The following is a 22,894-nucleotide window of genomic DNA, read 5'->3' on the forward strand; positions in this document are numbered from 1 at the left end:
CCCCCCCACAGCTCTGCCTGCCCTGCATTAGGGTGTGCCCAGGCACACCCCGTGCGCACGCCTATGATCTTCTTACTATATGTTCCATTCTATGCATCTGATTAAATGGGCTGTAGCCCACGGAAGCTTATGCTCAAATAAATTTGTTAGTCTCTAAGGTGCCACAAGTACTCCTGTTCTTTTTGCGGATACAGACTAACACGGCTGCTACTCTGAAATAGGCAAATTATACACAATGTATATACAATTCAATTTGATTTTTTGTAAGCAGCACAGCAGAAGTGGGCTGTTAAGGGGGTTTATATAGGGGTTTATGTGGATGAGCAGAGGGAGGCCATACTATGCATAAGGGGCATATATAAGTAGAAGGCAGGGATGTGATTGGGTGAGCAACAGACAAATGAACAGGGAGCACTGGCAGAGCAAAGGAGACAGGGAATAATGTGAGGAGTCTGAAAGGAGAGAGTTATGTAGAGCTTCTAAGTTTAAATTAGATGCGATAGCAGATGGGGAATCAGTGCAGGTATTCCAAGCAAAATGAAAGCAGAATCTTGTCCTGTGTGCAAATAAAGCCACTTCAGGCCTGATACTATCACCCTTATTCATGTTGAGTAGTTCTTCCTCCACAACTAGCCTCATTTGGTCAGATTCTGATAACCTGGCTTACACCGAATGACACAAATAGTTCAATTTACTTCAATAGGACTATTTGTTCAGGAAGGTACTAGGCAACAAAAGTAAGGTATCAGAACCTGGCCCTTTATGTTCAGTGGGCCTACACATGGAGTAAGGTACTAATCAACATAAATAAATGTGGCAGAATTGGGTACTTAATTTGTGTGCAATAGATCAGAGGTGGCATTTGCAAGAAAAATTACGCCTCACTTCTAGGCAATGGGTTCACATGTATCGTAGAAGATTTCAGTCATGAAATGGAGAATATTTTCTCTTTTCCTCCCACACCCATTAAGCAACCTGTATTTCCTCTTGAGGATCTGTATAATGAAATTGCCAGATGAGAGCAGCTATTCAAAGAATAAATCAATCATATTATTTTCCACTGTCAAAAACACTGGGGAATTACAAGTGAAGATGGAGAAGAATAGCTTAAGAAAAACATGCATACACTGATTACTGTAACTGGGCAACATCCTTCTCTCTGTGCTGCAGACTTCTACTGAGGACTCTGTATGTAAAATTTCCACTGATAGTGAGAATTCTGCTGACAAAAGGACTGCAGAATCCACAACTGAGATCGACACTTCAAGTAACAGATTCTGAGCATGGGACTTTTGTCCCTGAAGTCTAATTTTAGAAATATGAAAAGCAACTCACAGAACATTGATAACTAGAAGGTGTTGCCTTTAAGCCAGTCTTCCCCATGATGCTTTGAGGGTCATGCTAAGAGGGGGAAAATATAAGATTGCTAAACTTGTTCAGAAAGATATAATGACCTTTAACACAGTGCCCTGTTGTTTTTGTTAGCCAGTAATGTCTAAATCACAGTAGACAGAAATATACAAACATCAGGTACCACCACCAACAAAAAAAATGAGTAAACAGCAGACGTTAAATATGCAGTTAATAAATATATAAAATATGGCAGAAAGTCTCAAAATGTACTAAAATGGGGGAGAAAAGAAAAGCACTGCTAGGAGCTAAAACTGTAGACACCCTGCATCCCCCTACCCCCAGGAATCTATAATTGTGACAGGCAGAATGCTCCTTATGAATTCAAAACCACCAGGGGACAAGTCTATTAAGCGCAAGGTGCGCAGAAACCTCACTGCCTGCCTCCTCCCCTCTATCAGTGCCCTACATTGTTGAGGAGGTAAATAAGGCCCTCACTCACCAAAGCCAGGAAAGCTGCAGTGCCTGAAGGTGTCTTCGTGGAATTTCTGAAAAACCTCAGAGCCAAGGGACAGGAATGGCTCGCAGCATTGTTCTCCGATATCCATTCCTTAGGGCTTGTCCTGAGGATCTGGCATAAGGCTATGGTCATTGACATTGACAATCTCTCATTGTACTGGCCTGTATTACTCCTCTGCACATTATACAAGCTCAAGGAGAAAATATTACTAGCAAGAATTAGGCTGCTTGTCACAAAGTTACCAAATGAACAAGCGGATTTCTGACCAGGCCACAGCTGTACTGACCAAGTATTAGCCTTAAGAACAGACACTGAAGTGGGATTCCAAAGAAAACTCAAGCCAGGGGCAGCTTTCTTAGACTTATCTGCCATATGGAGCAATGGCCTCCTTCTAAAAGCCAGCAAAATTATCCCATGCAATGCAACAATAACATTCTACCAATACATTCTGACCAATCACAGGTTTCATGATTTCCTTGGTGACCCAGTCAGCAGGCCATATGCTATTAATGATGACCGACCATAGGGATCAGTCTTAGCATGATCCTGTTTAACATTTTCACCAGCAGCCTTCTCCAAAATCATTATGGAAATTTGTCTATGCAGATGATGATGCTTTGACCACACTGGCATGGGATTTACCGACCACAGAGCAAATCCCAGCTAAGGATCATAAAATCATGGAAGAATATTTCTTATATTAGCGGCTAAAACCAAACCTCACTAAAACTGTCATGACATCATCTCATCTAAACACTTGAAAAGCTAGGGCAAAACTACACAGGAATTTCTTTGACCAGCAGATAAGATACAATCCCACCCTAATATATCCTGGATTGACATTAAATGAAAACCTCACATACCACTAGCCTCTTAAAAATATTCAAGACAAAATAAAGATGTATGTAAATCTCATACAGAAACTGGCAAGGACAATCTGGGGAACTGATGCAAATGCTTTACTTCTGCTTCACTGGCCCTTGTCTACTCTGGTGCAGAATATTGCTCATCCATTCAGGCACATAGCTCACACACACCACTTGTCGAGTCTCAATTTAACACCTTCATGCAGATTATTACGGACCCAATAAAATCAGTGTCACAACCATGTCTTCCGATATTGGTACATATCCACCCAACCCAAGTTACTGTGACATAAGAATTCTTCAGGAGTTCTATCATATTTTAGGTAACAAGGATCTTCCAATACACAAAGACCTAAATAATATATCAAGATTCCAACTCAATCCAGAGAACCTTTTTTGCTTTTAGTGCAAGAGCTCAAAGACTCAGGATTTTTTCCCCCTAGAGATTAATGGTGAGCAAGGTAGAAGGATGCCAGTGTCCCAGATAAACACCTCATCAAGGAACCAACCAAAGAATCCAATGGCTTTTTACTTCCATGGAAAATATGATCCACTTTGAACTACATCCACATATTACATGGCAAATGCTTCTACCTTCTCCATAATTGGGGACTGAGACACAATCTTATTTGTGACTGTAGAAATGGACTTCAAACTATCATAGAATCATAGAAGATTAGAGTTGGAAGAGACCTCAGGAGGTCATCTAGACCAATCCCCTGCTCAAAGCAGGACCAACACCAACTCAATCATCCCAGCCAGGGCTTTGTCAAACAAGGCCTTAAAAACCTCTAAGGATGGAGATTCCACCACCTCCCTAGGTAACCCATTCCAGTGCTTCACCACCCTCCTAGCGAAATAGTGTTTCCTAATATCCAACCTAGACCTCCCCACTACAACTTAAGACCATTGCTCCTTGTTCTCTCATCTGCCACCACTGAGAACAGCCTAGCTCCATCCTCTTTGGAACCCCCATTCAAGTAGTTGAAGGCTGCTATCAAATTCCCCCTCACTCTTCTCTTCTGCTGACTAAATAGGCCCAGTTTCCTCAGCCTCTCCTCATAAGTCATGTGCCCCAGCCCCCTAATCATTTTCATTGCCCTCTGCTGGACTCTCTCCAATTTGTCCACATCCCTTCTGTAGTGGGGGGACCAAAACTGGACACAATATTCCAAGTGTGGCCTCACCAGTGCCGAATAGAGGGGAATAATCACTTCCCTCGATCTGCTGGCAATGCTCCTACTAATACAGCCCAATATGCCATTGGCCTTCTTGGCAACAAGGGCACACTGCTGACTCATATCCAGCTTCTCGTCCACTGTAATTCTCCAGGTCCTTTTCTACAGAACTGCTGCTTAGCCAGTGAGTCCCCAGCCTGTAGCGGTGCATGGGATTCTTCCTTCCTAAGTGCAGCACTCTGCACTTGTCCTTGTTGAATCTCATCAGATTTGTTTTGGCCCAATCCTCCAATTTGTCTAGGTCACTCTGGACCCTATCCCTACCCTCCAGCATGTCTGCCTCTCCCCTCATCTTAGTGTCATCTGCAAACTTGCTGAGGGTGCAATCCATCTCATCATCCAGATCATTAATAAGGATGTTGAACAAAACCGGCCCCAAGATGGACCCCTGGGGCACTTCATTGCCAACTAGACATTGAGCCATTGATCACTACACATTGAGCCTGATGATATAGCCAGCTTTCTATCCATTTTATAGTCCATTCATCCAATTCATACTTCTTTAACTTGCTAGCAAGAATACTGTGGGAGACCGTATCAAAAGCTTTGCTAAAGTCAAGATATATCACATCCACTGCTTTCTGCATATCCACAGAGCCAGTTATCTCATCATAGAAGACAATCAGGTTGGTCAGGCATGACTTGCCCTTGGTAAATCCATGTTGACTGTTCCTGATCACCTTCCTCTCCTCCAAGTGCTTCAAAATGGATTATTTGAGGACCTGCTCCATGATTTTGCTGGGGACTGAAGTGAGGCTGACCGGTCTGTAGTTCCCTGGGTTCTCTTTCTTCCCTTTTTTAAATATAGGCACTATATTTGCCTTTTTCCAATCATCTGGGACCTCCCCGATCACCACAAATTTTCAAAGATAATGGCCAGTGGCTCTGTAATCACATCACCCAATTCCCTCAGCACCTTGGATGCATTAGATCTGGACCCATGGACTTGTGCATGTCCAGCTTTTCTAAATAGTCCTTAACCTGTTCTTTCACCACTGAGGGCTGCTCACCTCCTCCCCATACTGTGTTGCCAAGTGCAGAAGTCTGGGAGCTGACCTTGTCTGTGAAGACGAGGCAAAAAAATCATTGAGTACTTCAGCTTTTTCCACATCATCTGTCACTATGTTGCCTCTCACATTCAGTAAGGGTCCCACACTTTCCCTGACCACCTTCTTGTTGCTAACATACCTGTAGAAACCCTTCTTGTTACCCTTCACATCCCTTGCTAGCTGCAACTCCAATTGTGCCTTGGCCTTCCTGATTGGCCCCTGCGTGCTCTAGCAATATTTTTATACTCCTCATCAATCAATGTCCTAAATAATCATAGCCCAGTGGTATCTCTGCCATCCACTCCATGTCACTTGAAGCAATCAACTGGATCCCCCAGCCTAGACTTGGACATCTAACATTGCTGCTTTGAAGCCATAATAAAGAAGAAGAATGAATGAGGCAGGGATCCCATGGCATTTCCTAACTTTCAAATGCTTGATTTTGCAATTTAAATCAGGTTATTTTAATTTCCCCTCTCTGTGTGTATGTACAATTTATATTATGTGCAGCTATAACAACTCCCATATCATGTGTCATCAGCAGGCTTTTAACCCTGATCAAACTGATACTACTTGAGTTATAGGAATGACAATATTAGTTGACAGCAGAAGGCTGTTTTCTCAGAGTGGGATGGCTCCAGCTGAGGGGTGTGGGTCAGGGGAAAGCCCAGCCCAACTCACTTTTCTCAACCCCCATTCTGAGGGGATGTGTCTCAGAGCCTGGGCTTCAGCCCAAGTGGGAATGACTACACTGCTATTTTTAGCCCCATAGCACAAGCCCCACAAGCTCGAGTCAGTTGACCTGGGCTCTGAGACTCCATGTTTTTTGTTTTGTTTTTTGCAGTGTAGACGTACCCATATTTAGCCTACTATAGGCTGTCTCTTGAATAATCATTGGATGTGTATTTACCATTCATACTGACATGCTCATGTCAAAAATATCCCAGGATGGAATTACAATTTTATGCCCTTTCTTTGCACAAAAAAATCCCAGTTCTCACTAGAAAATTGTTACTTTTACTTTGGTTATCAAAGTGGATCACTTACCCGGAGCCAAACTATTCTGATTACTTTCACAGCTTTGTCTAGGAGAGCACAAGTTTAGATTCATAGATTCCAATGCGAGAAGAGAACATTGTGATCATCTAGTCTGACCTCCTGTATAACACAGGCCATAGAACTTCCCCAAAATAATTCCTAGAGCAGATCTTTTAGAAAAACATCCGATTTTGATTTAAAAATTGTCAGTGATGGAGAATCCACCTCACCCTTGTTAAATTGTTCCAATGGTTAATTACTCTCACTTTAAAAATGTATGCCCTATTTCCAGACTGAATTAGTCTAGTGTTAACATCCAGACATTGGGTCATGTTATACCCTTTTCTACTAGACTGAAGCACTAAGTTTTTTTTTTTAATTGGTTTGGACTTCATTCTGTTTGCACATTATAATTGTGAACAAAGTCATGATCACTTGTGCCTAAGATACCATTAATTTTTAGTTTTGTGACCAATTCCTGTCAACTTTGTCAAGATAAGGTGGTCCAATATAGAATTCCTCCATGTTGGATGCAACATTTTTTGAGTTAGGAATTTGTCATCTATAATATTAAGAAATTCTGAGGATGTTTTCATACTGGCGGCATAAGACTGTCAATGTATGTCACTCAAATTGAAGTCCCCTATGATTATGCAGCTTTTTTCTCTATGAAATATAGGTAGGTGCATAAAGAACAAGTCATCCTGTTCCCTACTGTAACTTGGTGATCTGTAACTGACACCTATTAATATCCCATCTTGTGCTTTATCTGCTAGGACATTGATCAACAAGCATTCAAGATAGTTTTCGTCCGAGTTTACAGTGACCTGTAAAAAATGCCATTTTTTACAAAGAGTGCCACTACCCCTCTCCTTTTGCCAGCCCAATCCTTCAAATAGGTTATAACCATTGATTTTTAACATTCCAATCATATGAATCATACCACCAAGTTTCAGTAATACCAACTAGATCAAATCTGTAGGCATAAAAGAGCAATTCCAATTTTTCCAGTTTGTTACCCAGATTCCTAGCTTTGATGTATAGGTAAATAAAGAATTTCTTCTCTTCACGTCCTTTGGTTTCCTGAATACATTTTATTCTCAACATCTCGATTTTATGCTAAATGAGTGCTCATATCATACCGCTTTTTATCTTCCCCTTTGCTACTAGTTTAACATTCTCCTGACTACTCTACCCAGCATGTCCCTGAGGAGACTGGTTCCCTTTCTACTGTGGTGGAGGCCATGCAAACTGTACAGCTCTCTCTCCCCACAGAAGGTGGACCAATGTCCCACAAAATTAAAACCTTCCATCACTTACCTCATCCATGGTTCATTTCCAGAATCTTCTGCCTTCCTTCACTTATGGGACAGGAAGTATCTTGAAAAGATCACTTGGACATTCTTCTCTTGCATGCTTCTGAGTTCCCTAAAGTCTTTATTATCTGGGAGCTATACTGCAATGTAGTGACATTAGCGCCAGCATGAACCACCACCAATGGATCCTTGCCCAACAGCTCCAGAAGCTTAACCAACCTTAGAGTGATGTCTCACGTTTTGGCTCCCGTTGCCTGCCAGTTTCTGGCAGAATGTTCCTTTCATTCTTTTGAGTATTGAATCCCCAATAAGGATCAACTATCTTCCTTGAATAATTGGAGGTCTCTTCGTGGGTAAGCTGGATTTTCTTAAAGGTTGGGCCCAGCTCCCATCCATAGGATGAGTTGGATCGTGAGAGATATGGTCCACAGCTTCCATATTCCATCTGTTCTCTCTGGTGGCCACAACCTGCATGGCCTCATCTGTTTCCAGCTGTGTTGAATTCTGTCTTGACCTCTTGCCTCATGTCAGGGACTGCAGATCTCAAATGTCAGTCCACCTGTCTCTTATGAGCCAATAATTTCCAACCAGTAGAACACTGCAAAGCCACGGATATCTGCTTTTAATCCATGGACCATTTTGGTGGATCACGGGTTGGATGCGGACACAAATTTTGTATCCGTGCAGGGCTCTACCAACCTGTCACCCAGTGATCTGCTAACAATTACCTGAACTGGAAGCTCAACTCTGACAGAGGACTCCAGTCCAGGGATCTGATTGGCAGAATACTGGGGGTCCTGATTGGTTTTCTTCTTTTATTTAAACCAAGCACAAGAACAGGAAGTTGTCCATTAAACTGGGTTATCCCAGTTTAGTACTGTTTCCCTTGCAATACCTGCTCCTACTGCCTGACTCTGATCTCCTGGTAACCTGCCTCTGCCTGCCTCGTGACACCTGACTCTTGGTCTGCCCTCTGGCATATCTCAGACTCTGATCTCCTAGTATCTGACCTGGCAGGGCTCTAAACTCCTACTCTGACTGCTAGATAAGACTGCCTGTGTCCTGGTAGTGACATTCTGGTAGTTACAAACTGCCAAGACTCCTCTCTGACTTTCTTTCTCTCTGACACCTTGGTGGCCAGTGTGATGCTGTATGGTATATGCAAAACACTTTATGATATTATAGATACCAATACTTTAAAATTATGATGAATCGTGACAGATATGCCGTGTAAGGTATCTGCAAAAATGTTACAATTTGCCAAGTATAATAATCTTGTTTATATGTTTGTATCACCTTTGTATTATGAGTTACAGATATGTAGGGTATATCTGTATTTCCAAACTTGTGCTGTGTTTCTAGGTGACACCCCCAGACAGAATGGCATCAACACTGCCTAGCCTGTTCGATGGCCCACGAAGGGTCATCAACTGCACAACGAACCCATTGAAAGGAACTAGGGGATACATCTTATTAGTCAGCAAGGCATGCGGTATGCTTACGGACAGAACTCTAAGGCCTTTCCAAGCCATGTGCTGTAAAGCTTGTTTTTGGAACACAGGAAGTATAAGCCACATTGCAAAAGGAATATAAAGGGCAGCTGCATTATCTCTAGTTTATCTCCAATCCTGCTTCCTACCTCTGGAGTAACTTCTCCACAAACTGAAGCTCTGAACAAAGGACTGAATGACCCATCCAAGTTGGGGATGTATTCCAGAGGGACTTTCAAGCCAGTAAACTCACCCATACTGCTAAGAACCTGATATATGGACTCTGAAGTCTTTGTATGTATGTGACTGCTTTACCATTTAACAACTGTCTTTCCATAAACAGAAAGTGGCAAGATTAAGAGAGACAGGAAAGAGAAATGTAGGAAAAAGGAAAAGCAAAATTACCAAACAATAATATATAGGGAATATTTTCTAACAAAGAAAACAAAAAATGTGGAAAATTAAATAGAAATGATAACAGGAAATTAAAACAATAAACAGATCCCAATCCTTCTCCCACGGAAGTCAGTGAAAAAACTCCCATTGACTTCAGTGAGAGAATGTTCAGGCCTACAGTCTCTATCATCGGACATGTTACCAGTTACTGTCTCAGGTCTGCAATGGGATCCATATGGACTGTCCCCAACACCCCATGGAGTCCCTCTGACTTCCATGGACATCTGTGCAGATGCAAGAGTCCAAAATGAAGATGCTGGAGTCCATGCTGGCAGTGGGTGTGTTCAATGAATAACAGTAATTTATTTAAAGAGCCTCTCTGTAGTTATGGGGATTGTCTTAATGATTATAAAAGGCCACTAACAGTTTTGAAATTGCCCATCTATTAATATTCAAGTAGGAGAGTGTCTTCAAATGTGCTCTTCAGTTTTATCTTGTGAAATGGGTCACTGGAGATATCTTATTAGATGAAATCATACATACGAAACCAGTGGTACATATCTTGCCATTCATAATCACGCTTTTGTGACCTGTTCCATTAAAATAACAAAAAATAAATGGTCATTTGAGACTGGGATAACTGGTCTATAGTTGGTCCTGTGAGAACTGTAATCAATTTTGTTCATTACATTTGCATCTCTTTGGAAAAAAATAATAGTTCTCAGGTATATTCAATTTACATTTCCTGTTTTCAAGCCACCAAGACTATCCCACACCTTGGTATTAGAGGATATTGGTATAATATCTTGCTGTAACTTCAGAGTTACTGAGATCAACAACATGAATTTCCATTGTATTTTATTAATTACTGTGTTGAACTTATAAAGAGCTTCCTTAAAAAGAAAAACAGCAGCATTAAAGGTGTACACAATATTTCCTTAGAATGGCAATAAGCTGAATTTTTATTTAGATACTACATATACACAAAATGATGTAGAAGGTTTATGGACTCAATCTTCTGCTGTGCCACGCTATTACTAGGAGGAATTCAGAAGAGGCACGGGGACCAATCCTAGGCCAAGCACAGGCTAAAACAGGGATCCATGGCCTTTTCAATTAGGAGAAAACTTAAGTTCCCCCCCCGATAGAATGATTTGTGGGAGAGACATTTTCTTCCCCGAAGCTCCCACATGTAGGTTTTACCACAGGAGAGAATGATCTGTCCCTACAATGAAGAAAACTCTAGAAAAATATAAGATAGGGGAACAATCCTGACGGGGAGACAAAGTGGAAGACCTAACTGTTCTCTTCTATCTCTTACTTTTCTCATCCTACGTAATGGGTTTTAAATAGTTAGGAAATTGTAAGTTAAATATTTGATGTAAAACATCTAGGCGGTAAGGAATGCACAAGTACAAAACACAAGGGACGGGCCTGATCATGCCAAGGCCTTTCAAATCTGTTGTTTTTACTACCCAATTTCCTTTTTCTGTAAAATTGTCTACAGATTTGATATAAAAAAAACTTCATTAATTTAAATAATGGAATGTAAAAATAAATCAATGAATTAACCACACAGTCTCCCAGAGAGATGCCATGTGCTACTGACATGATTTCTTGACAAACTTCTCTGTCATATATGAGATGCAAATAGTTGTGGTGGCAAATGACGTCATTTTAATGTGTAACTATCTGAGCACACTTGCTAACAAGGTAAAAGGTAACATCTATTGCCACTGCTTGTGCCTTTAGTTATTTGCTCCACAAAACTGTGCCCGTAAGGACTGTGGGAACAAAACTAAAGGCGCACTGTGAAAGTTGGGTGGTGCCCTTTTAAAAATTTGTTCTGAAATGTTAAAAAATTGTCTTCATTTTACACCCTTTGGTTGAGATGACCAGAGCAGTGGAGGGAATATGGAGAGAAGATGTCTGGCAAAATCTCCCGCACTGCTGTGAAATCTCAGCTTTTATGCAACCCACCTATTTAATTATAAAATTGCAAAATATGATGGGGGTAAATCCTGCTGCAAAAACCTTCTGGGAAATCACATTTCCCATGGACTCAGCACCACTAAGAATACAGTCTACTACATATTTATTTATTTTCCTTATAAATGCCAAACCTATTGTTGTTATGCAAAATATTTATGTTACCCTCCTTCCTACTAGGGAATGATAAGACAAGTTATCATGTGCACTCTAAGCATTCAGCAATACAAGATGTGAATAATAGCCATGTTTTCAGTTTAAAAAAAAAATCTTAACTTGGAACATTCAGTCTTTCATTCCTTTCAAGACAGTAATTCAATCTAAAGGTTGCCCTCAAATTCATGCTAGATAAGATATATGTTGTATGGCTGCTATGCACTTGGCACTGACTCAAATGGATGTTCATTTAACCTCTGCCCTGCTTTAGAAGTTGGGCCACATTTTTGTTTGTTTCTTTCTTTTTTCATGCGGACAAAAGCCATTCAGTGAGTTTCTTTCAGAGATTAGCAGAGGTACAGTATCAGCCTCGATAATAAAAAGGGAAAGCGACATCAAGATCATTGAAAGGATGTGAAAGTCCCTGCATATTCTTAAGGTAGTGATTTAATTATGATGTATCACATACTCTGAATGAACCTCTTTTATGGGTGGTGAGGTTTCTCTGTAACAGTGTAACAAGTAGAACCTGTTTCCTTGAGAATTCAGGATGGCTGAGTATTGAAATTGAGAAGAGCTAGTAGGAATATTTTTCACTCTTTCTTCTGATCCCAACATGCTACTGTTCATGTGCTGCCAATGTAACTTACAAATATAGCATTTTTATCATTGATAAGACTAATAATCTTTCTATGTTGTATTTTGATTTTCATGCAATAGCATACTCAATAAGTATCATCAATTGGAAAAATGTCATTGTCTTCAAAGGGAGCTGGATTAGACCCTACATGATCTAAAATTCTTACTGTGGAGATGTTGATACAATATATACCAAGGATCACCATATGCTAGAGCTAATATTAGCATCAGCATTTAAGCAGATTACATTAAAACAGTAATGCACAAACCTTTTTGCATATGGGAAGTCTGGATTTCATAAAACAGAGTACACTCAGCTATGTCAACTAAACAATGCACCTCTTTAGTAAGTGATCTATTCCATTATAATGCTACTGGGTTTTGACCCCATTTATAGTAAATCTATCAGGGAATAAACAGTGAATATAGATCACTACATGATTCAATGCCTAAATTATTGTAGGCCTACATCATCATGGAGATTTAGGGTCTGTAGCCTTTTGCCCACAGTTTCCTAACTGCCCATTCTTCACAGTTTTCAGGTGAATTAGTGAGGCAGGAAATGGATGTATCTAACATTGTGTGTTTACGAAAAGAGCAGTCAGTGACTAGACCCTGCAGTTCCACTTTAACCCTCTAACTCTGCTGAAGCATTGTTGCTTCTCTCCAGGCAACCTAGCAAAATTCTTGTCCAGCAAAATCAGTTGGTTATCAGCTTACTTACCCCCTAAGCTTTTGAGGTCAAAGAGTCAGTTTGAGAAAGGGTAACAGTAGAGCCACTGGGATTTGTGAAAGAATTTTGTCAAAGAAATTCAGTCCTATGCTGTATATTAAGTATCCAACTGAACAAAATGTCTAATGTTGGAGTATTTCAGAGTTATTGGACGTACGCTTTAACAAGACTTTTTGGCCTGAGGGCCACATCGGGTTTTCAAAATTGTATGGAGGGTCGGTTAGGGGAGGCTGTGTCTCCCCAAACAGCCAGGTGTGGCCCAGCCCCCGACCCCTATCCGACCCACCCTGCTTCTCACCCCCTGACAGCCCCCCCCGGGACTCCTACCCCATCCAACCCCCCCATTCCCTGTCCCCTGATGGCCCCCCCAGGGCTCCTGCCCCATCCACCACCCCCTGCTCTCTGTCTCCTGACCGCCCCCAGGCCCTCCTCCCCTAACTGCCCCCCGCCACCCCATCCAACCCCCCCTCCTTCCAGACTGCCCCCCCGGAACCCCTGCCCCCATTCAACCCACCTGTTCCCCCCCCTCTGACCGCCCCAACCCCTATCCACACCCCCGCCTCCTGATCACCACCCCAAACTCCCCTGCCCTCTTACTGTACTGCCTGGAGCACCGGTGGCTGGCGGCGCAGTGAGCTGAGCTGAGGCTGCAGAGGAGGGGGAACAGCAAGGGAGGGGCCGGGTGCTAGCCTCCTGGGCCAGGAGCTCAGGGGCCAGGCAGGAGGGTCCCGCGGGCCGGATGTGGCCCACAGGCCGTAGTTTGCCCACCTCTGCTATAGGCCTATTCCCATTTCCACCAGCAGAGGATATGGCTCTCTGGGTGCTTTATCTGACTATAAAGATCACAGGACTATGTTTTATCATAGCGAGCGTTTTTCAGAAAAAATCTTTATCAGCTCCTTCGGAAGACAAGTTTCTTAAAGTCAAAGACAAGTTTCATTTCCAAAAACCAGAGTGAAAGCTCCTGGGTAGTTAAAGAAGCACGTACCTTTGAACACTGTTTATGATTCTGGCACCAAACAAGGGAGCCATTGTTCTGCAAAAGAAAAATATATATATATATTAATATTAAATATGTCATTAAAAATTGCCCAGATCATGCCATCAGTTTTTAGGCTGAACTTCTCTTCTAATTCTGTTTGGAAACTGATGTTACAATATAAGCCCAGTATCAGTAACAATCCTGACAATTGTTTAGTTGTTATTGGGTGAGGTCCTCATCCCTGCCTTGGCCCCTTTACATTGGGTAAAAGGCCTAGCATGGCATAAAGGTCCCTTAAAAGCCCTGGTTACAACTGGGAGAGAGTTCCCCCAGCATAGACACAGAGGAACCCAGCCATAAGGCTGCCTTCTGAGGATCCCCCAACCCAGCACTGATTGTAGAGGCATGCTGAGGGGCAGAACTGAGAACAGGAGGAATGTGTCAGAGCATATCAGGCAGCACTGTGGAGATTCTAGGCAGTGCTCCAGCTGATGGGGGAGGCTGGTGTAACTCTGACAAGCTCTTAGGGCATCTAAGTTACAAGGGTCTCTACGGCCCCCAAAGTAGCTCAGGATTGATAAGATGCAAAGGTGGATTAAAACCACTATCGTACTTCCTCCCCCTGGGGTGCAAGTTTACCTAAAATTCCAAAATCTCATCTATTATTTTTCACCTACTCTGTATAGTGGGGTCCGTGGATATGAGCATAGGAAAGAAAATCATTTTGTCCATTTTTTCCCCTTAAAGCAGACACGAAGGCCTTGATACAGCAAAAGCATTTAAAACACGCGGTTAACTTTAAATACATGAATAGTCTCAGACATCAACAGGACAACTTGCATGTTTAAAGCTAAGCACATGCTTAAGCGCTTTGCTTGGCTAGGACTTGAATTATAAACATTGATTTCCACATTTCTGTGATTAAAATAGAGAGAGGATGGTGGTAGGACGCAGTACATACCCTTTCTGAATTTGGACCTGCATATTGGACCTGATCCAAAGCCCACTGAAGTCACTTTAAGTGTGTCCATTGATTTCTACGGGCTTTGGATCAGCCCATTATGAAGTACAGGGACAGATATTTAAAACACTGAATTAACAAGAATTACACTTCTACTTTACAAGCTCAATTAATGCAATTAAAATTATGTACATGCTTGTTGGAGATGAATATGGTAGAAGAGAGGACCTGCATCTGTAGGTCAGGAAATTCCACTTAGTTCCAGTAATGAATTTTAGTTTTGTTTATTTTTATATGGCAGAGTAGATGTTTTTAGCATCACAGCTATTTGCTAGAATATCTTAGAAGATGGTATATATAAAGATGAGCAACCGGTACTCCACTTATCCAAAGCTCATTTTAGTAGCAGTCTTAAAAGGTTCTTGATTCATATAATTTGATTTCAATATTTTATGTGCATTTGCCTTTTCATCTTCACAATTATCTACTATAAAACCACTGCTTCATATATACAATCTCATATTTAGCTGTGATTATTTTAGAATTTTACTAGCTACAATGTTTATAGACACAAGAATAATTAAATATAAAAACAGAAGTCATGCACAACCCCTTAAAAAGATATAAATAGTTGAAATAAAACTTTAGGATCTCTATAAAGAACACACACGAGTGGGAATGCTTCAGTGTTATCCTCAATGTCACTCTAGAATGTATTGATTCCTTTTTCAAATCTAGCCAGTGGAAATGTTAAAGCAATATTTCACATGCTACTTTCATTTTCTTACTTCTTCACGTAAAAACGTAACAGAAAGAGCAATGATTGCAATAACAGATTAGTAGCAATTTATTGTTTTATTTCCTAGTCAGGCAGCCCCTTCTACTGAAACAAAAAAAGCATTCTTGTTTTTTAATTATATCTGGTACTTGGAACAATACCTCAACAAATATCCACATGGATGGCTTTCCTTCTTTTTAATGTTTTACATCTACAAACATTTGCATTTTCCTACTGTAAACTAGTATGTGTTCAATTAAAAAAAATTCTAAGTTCAGAACCACATAAAACCATCACTTAGCAGAGTCAGCTGCATATAAACTAATATGTACTGAACGTTATACTGTATTTTATAAGGTGAAAGAGCAAATTTTCAGTGCTTTACTTGAACAATATAGAAACTAACATTCTAAACCCTGATTCCTTTCCCTTTGCAAATGACTAACACAAATAGCATTTACATTCAAGAAGTGATTTTTTTAAATGCAAACCCATCTGGATAAAACTTTATGTTTCAAAGTATCTGAATTCCTGAATTTTAGCTTGGACATTTTACCTGCTAGATTCCCTTGCATTATCTGTATTTCTATAGAGTCAAATCCAGTACCACTTAATTCAATGGGAGTTTTACCATTGATTTTAATGGGACTATGATCTGACCATTGTACTTGACCTGTAAATTTAAGGCTAGGTTGCCTTTGAAAATTTCCTTCTAAATTTTAAAACAAATGAACCAAAAATTCAAATGCAAGTGATTAGAAAGTGAAAGATGACAAAGCCATTTGCCTCGGAAATATTACAAGTACATAATTCAAGCTTTTGATGAAAACATGAAAAACAAATATTTATAAAGAAACTGACAAAGATATTTAGATGCTTTGCTTCTGACAGGTGTGCATGCACACTGCACTATCGAGTTGCCCAGCCAGTAACATCATTGGGCATGATCCTGCAAGATGCAAAGCACAGGGGTTCTGTGCCTTCCGCTCCATAGTAAATGGAAACAGAGGGAATCCAGCAGTGTACAGAAAGTTCTTAGCACCTTGCCGGATCAGAGGACTTGTAAGCATGAAAAGCACTGAACAGTTGAAGAACCTTGTTTATATCCATGGCCTGGAACAGGGAAGTACTTTTAATAAGTATTATCACAATATCCCTCCAAAGCAACTGGAAACTGCCAGCTATGGAGGCAAGCCATGACAAAAATAACTTCCCTCATTGGCATCTTATTCCATAATTTTCCATTATGAGGTTTCTTGAACCTTCTTTTGAAGTATCTGATACCTGACACTGCTAGAGATAAGAGGCTGGGCTAAATGAACCACTTGTCTGATCTGTTATGACAATCCCTACGTCCCTATTATCATTTTTGAAAGTCTGTTCCTTTCTGCAATCTTTGATTCACTTTTGATTGAAACTCCTATTCTTCAAAAGCTTCTTCTGTCAAAAATGAAAGCCCCATAAATGAAGAGAGAAGTGTAGAAATAAGTCCTTCATATGACAACCTGTCACCTGCATGAAACAGAGCTACTGAGTAGACAGACCAATAGCTGCTGCTAAGGCAAACATTAAGGGGATGGCATGAGTTTACAACACTACAAATGCAGCTCATACAGGCATCTTATTCCCAACATTTTTCATTAACCTGTCAGCAATCTCTGCAGCCTAAACATTATATGCTGTGAAACAGCACTTTCTCCTAACTGATATAACACTCTCCCACCACTCACTCACTTACTAATTAACTGTGTTTATGGTGTTTGCATGTATATCTATATACACAGCATAAATACATTAATGAGAATTTCTTATAGGGTCTTGGGGATTCCTTTTTTACCTAACCAAAAATGACAGGCAATCCATCTTCAGGAATATGGAAATAAATCAATTTGATAGCATTCTCCACATCCGTTTAACTTTCTCTAATTTGCAGAAACTGGGATTCAAATTGCATAGGGAAGGAGTTAGCTATCTGTGTTTAATAGAGGCCTGTGGTAAGTTTCCCCTTTTAGGCTCCTCCTCCTCCAGGTTCAACAAGCCTTGCAGATGCACCTTATTAGCACATCACAGGCTCAGAATAGCTCATTAGCCTCCCCCTGCCCAGTGTGAGGTCGTGTCCCTTCTCATACCCCTCCCCTCATGATGGGATGGACGTTCACAGGGAAGGGGCGGTTGACTCCATCCCCGAACTCTTGTGACAAGAAATCAGCGTTAGTGTGGTCTGGTGTTCTACTCAGAAACTATAGGATTGTAATGCAAGATACTATCTCATTAAAAGAGGGTTCTTGTCCCTCATGGTCTGAATCCAGCGTACGGGTGGATTCAGATCAGTGATTAGGGAGAAGTGGCTACACAACAGGCAAAACCTGAAGGCATCTACCACCCATTTGATCGTTAATGCCTCCTTTTCAATAAATGAGTATGACTTTTATCTAGGGAATAGCTTCCTACTTAGGTATAGGACTGGGTGTTCTTCTCCTCCAAAGTCCTGTGAGAGAACAGTGCTGAGACTGATGTTCAAAGCATCTGTATGTAGTATGAATTTCCAGGAAAAATCAGGGTTGAAGAGCCCGGTTGCCTGGCATAGTCATGTTTTCAGTTCCCTGAACACTTCCTTAAACTTCCCATCCCAGTGGATCTTCTTAGGGTTGCTGCCTTCCTCAAATTCTCCCTGGTGAACATCCCTATGTTTCTAATTTTCTCCCTTCATTCAGATATATTGGGTCATACGTAAGGCACTAACATCTTGCTCTTCCCACCCTTCTCGTAGCAAGTCCAAGATGCCTCACGGTTGGCAGACATACAGCAACTCAAATAAGAAGAGCCCTGTAGAGGTTTGTGGGATCTCCCCAGTGGCAAAAAGGACTGGTGGAAGTAGCCAGTCCCACTGCTTAGGGTTGTCATTGACAAAGCATTTTAACTTTCCTTTCGGGGTGTTATTAAACTGCTCTACTAAACCGTCAATCTGTGGTTGGTATACCAAGGTTTTCAGGGACTTGACCTTCAGAAGGAAGCATAATTCCTTCAACAGTTGGGAAGTGAAGTTAGTCCCTTGGGTGGTTAATATCTCGTGGTATCTCTGCCACCCACTTATACCACCACTCCGATTCCATCTTGAGCAGAGCAGCTGGACTCTATCCTCTCTAAGGCTTTTTTAAAAAAACCCTTTGTAGCAGGCATAGTTTGCCCACATTCTCCACCATTTGTGGGGAAGGGCAGGGCTCCCTAGGCCCCTCCAGGTCCCACTGTCTGTTGTTTACCCTCTCTTCTACCATTGCAGGTGCGCCTTGTTAGTGCAACACAAGCCCAGAAGAGCTCTTTATCCTTCTCCAACCCAGTGTAAGGGCATGTCCTTGTCTGTACAGTGTTTAGTTTCTCCACTAAGGACACATGTCCTTCCTGGCCACTGATGATCAGTAAGCAACTAGTGGACCTGCCTTTTGTTGAGGTTTTCAGTGTTTTTCTGTGGGGAATCACAGGATGCCAGATTAAAGAAGCTTCTGCAAGACATCTGTTCAAGAAACTCTCTCTTGACACTAAGGGAATGTCTTAACAGCAATTAAACACCCTGGGCTGGCCTGTGTCATCTGACTCAGGCTCGCTGGACTTAAGCTATGAGGCTGAAAAATTGCAGTGTAGATGTTCAGGCTGAGAGTAGAGCCTCCTCCCTCACAGGATCCCAGAGTTCGGGCTCCAGCCCAAGCCTGAACATCTACACCATAATTTTGCAGCCTCATAAGCCCACGTCAGTTGACAAGGATCAGCCATGAATGTTTTATTGCTGTGTAGACATAGCCTAACAGATTTGCTAACTACTGATCCATATCAAAATCCCATTTTCACATAATGTTCTTGGGCAGGTCATATGGGGGCAATGGAGTAGGTTTTTAAGTTAAGTGGGGCAAAATACAGTAAAACATGATTGTACTTACTACTAAGCTGAAAATCAATGAGGAGCTGCATGTTGTTGATGATTCATGAACACTTGCCTCTTTGGAAGTGAAAATCACTTAATCTTTTCAGTTGATACAATGCCATGGATGAAACAAATGATGGCAAGAGCTGACTTTGAATTAAATAAGTCATGTAATAAACCCAAACCCACAAGGCCAGATCCTGGAGTCCTGCTTATGGCCCCATGTTCCCTTCCACATACATATGGAAGACAGCTTGTCACTGCAGAGTAGGAGAGTTTTGCCTCTGTGGTATGCCTCCCCTACAGACTCCAATCCTGCAGGAACTACTTGACTGAAGAGAAAGGGAGGGGGTAGGATCCAGCATTGCACATTTGGAGATGGCAAGGAGGGAGTGGGTGAACAACCTGGGCTTCTCTCCTAACTGAACCCAGGGATATAGACAGTGTTAGCTTCTACTTGCTTGTCCCTCTTGAGGGTAATTCTCAGGGCAGCATTTGGAAGAGCCAGCATGGAGGCACAAGGCTTGCATACGATGGTCTGCCAGAGTACAGGGCTATCTAAGATACGCTCAGATCCCAGGGATACGCTGGTTTTGGGGGCTGGTCCCCTGGCGTCTGCCATGGGAAGGGCAGAGGAACACCCAGAAGAACTGCTAGGAAACTCCACAGATTGATACCCACAGACTTTTCTCTTTTCTACATAGGTTGTTCTTTTACTGTGAGTTTTGCCTCAAATGACAACTGTTTAACTATGGAGTAAAGGCTCTGTATTTGGCCTATTGAAATTTGGTCTAATAAGTAAAAGAAATAACAAATTTAATTATCAGGGTTCAGTGACCTGGTAAGTTGTAATGTGAGAGGGCAAATAATAATGAGCATTAGTTTTAGGTATTATTTGTGTAAGGAAATAGGAATGATTGTGACTGATATTTAGGCAAACAGGAATGAGGTTTGTAAAATAAAATCATCACAGCCTCCTTTTCCTGGCATTTCTTCTAGCATCATTTAAGTAAATAAAAAAGGGGGATTAGTTGTTTGTCTATTGCAGGGAATTTGGGGCTGAGGTTCCCTGGGAAGAAATCCAAAATGGTAGTCCGTATTTTGGAATACATATTTGGAGTGCATCTATTGCTTTGAGTAGGAGAACTCTGTATACTGTATGATCCGTCAAAGCAAAATGAAATACATAGATTTCTGAACAAAACCCATAGTTATGTCACAATTACCTAAGCTGCAGAAAAGTAAACCTGGATTTCCAGCTAACCCAGTAGCGTGAAGCTATAAGGATCACTGCTTGTCAGAAGAAGTTATGAAGCTTTGACGTGTCTAATGATCTGTTTTGAAGACTTAATTGCAGCCCTATAAACACAAACCAAAATTCAATTACCATAGATAACATACAGCCTAACAATAGATATGGAATTTAATCATCTAGATTAGCCACCAATACTATTTTAAGAAAAACTACATCCCAAATTATGTCAAATTATGAACAGTGCTGTTAGGTGTAGAAAGTATCAGCCTAATTTCTCTGTGGACTTCAGTGCAAGACTGGTATCTATGTTTCACTTTTATAGATAGGTGGGAAAGAAAATGATAGCAAAATATCCTCCCCATGACATTTTACTGATCCTATGTAATTCCTGTGAATGATTTCAAAGATTATTCTTAATTTACATAACAGACTGTGTTTATTCTAGTTTATAGTGAAATCTGTAAAGCTACAACACATAACACATCAAAAAGATATGACCCAGCAAAATAAAATTGATGAATACTTTTCTGACTGATTTAATAAAAAAATAAAGTCAAGATCGAGTGCTACAAAAACTCCAGCGACTTCAGTGTTTCTTGATTGGCCATCATAGTTAATAATCTCCTAGAGAGACAGCTGTCAAAATCTAAACCTCATTAACAGAAGAATGAACAGGAGATCAGTAGTCTTAAAATTATATACCATACATTGTTATGGTTTAATTTAGGCCTTTAATGGAGATTACATTTCTTCCTTCTACCACAGTGTCTACTAAAAATGGACACAAAAACTACTAGATAAACAAAGCTGTACAAACAAATGAGCACAGACAATCTTTTTGATTTCTGCAGCACTCGTGAGTTATGACTGCCTTCTTGTGGTTTTACGAACTACTCCGAGACACTTTCTAGAAATCATCCCCTACCAACGAAGCAGCAATCTCAGTCACATTATGAAAGAAAATTTTAGATTTAAAATAAAGTTCAATAAGGAGTATGAGACAAAGAACCAAGAGCAAATAATGATAACTTGAAGGTAGAATATGGAATTTCATATTCAAAAGCATTGGGACAAATCCTGCCTGCTTTATTCAGGTGCATAGTCCCATTTAAGTCAATGGATCTACTTGCATGAATAAGACAACCAAGATTTGCACTGTACACTTTTCTGTAAACTATATTTCCTCAGGATACATAGTTTCCACTTTAGCTTTTCCTCAAGGTTCAAAATAGAGTTTATTGGATCTGAAAAAATAAACTAGGAAAGTAACGTTCATCTAGTATCTACCAGGATGTAACCTCCTGGAAATATTTTTTGTACCAGAGGAAAAAACAGCTACATACATTTCACAAAATATAGCTGCCATATTTGGACTGCATTAGTAATCACATTAAAGTATGACTGAGCCACAAACTAGATACGTTTAAAAGTTCAGCAATGTTCCAGGTCTGGGCAACATTTGTGTGCAACTTATGTTGCAAATTCATTTGATTTTGTAAAGAAAAACATGATAATATATATTAATCTTTGATTGGACAACTTCAATATATATAATATACATAATATCATTCATTATGGATTTCGTGGTCCGTTGCAAAGATACTTGGGATAAAATGTATTTATCATGTACTGCACTCGCCTGCGCTTTGCCCACTAATCCATCTCTCCCAGAACTACTTCCAATACTCCAAACAGCTGAGTAGCGTCTAACACAGGGATTGGCAACGTTTGGCATGCGGCTCGCCAGGGTAAGCCCCCTGGCGGGCCAGGACAGTTTGTTTACCTGCTGCGTGTGCAGGTTTGGCGGATTGCGGCTCCCACTGGCCGCGGTTCACTGCTCCAGGCCAATGGGGCCTGCGGGAAGCAGCGCGGGACGAGGGATGTGCTGTCCTATATATATCAACATGCAAGAGAAATTTTCCATCATTCCTCCAGACTGTGACATTTTCCTCTGAAAATTACAATGGCCTGAGGCTCAGCTTGGGCAGTAAATAAAAAAGGGGGATCAATTCCTGTATTAATGACAGGTTTCAGGTTCCAATACCTCATGCCCTTGCAAAGCTAAGGATACAAGAAACAGTGGTGACTGAATATTTTGAAACATTTCTAAAATAGTTTATCTATAAAATATATGGGATGTAAGAGCACATGATAGTGTTGTATAGCAGAAAGGTTCTATTATCACGTGTTTGGGTTGGCCATGTTACTGATTGCAGGACTGA

General features: G+C 40.9%; 1 protein-coding gene across 1 annotated transcript in view; it reads right to left on the reverse strand.

The window, feature by feature from the left end:
* Positions 1–22,894, reverse strand: part of LOC112103629 (anosmin-1) — a 171,128-nt gene that overhangs the window by 125,748 nt on the left and 22,486 nt on the right. The window contains exon 2 of the mRNA XM_026649525.1: positions 13,769–13,816. Within this exon, the coding sequence (XP_026505310.1) occupies positions 13,769–13,816 (48 nt within the window). The remainder of the gene's footprint in view (positions 1–13,768; positions 13,817–22,894) is intronic.

This window comes from Terrapene carolina, unplaced genomic scaffold (genome assembly GCF_002925995.2).
Source record: "Terrapene carolina triunguis isolate 2854851 unplaced genomic scaffold, T_m_triunguis-2.0 Scaffold23, whole genome shotgun sequence".
NCBI lineage: Eukaryota > Metazoa > Chordata > Testudines > Emydidae > Terrapene > Terrapene triunguis.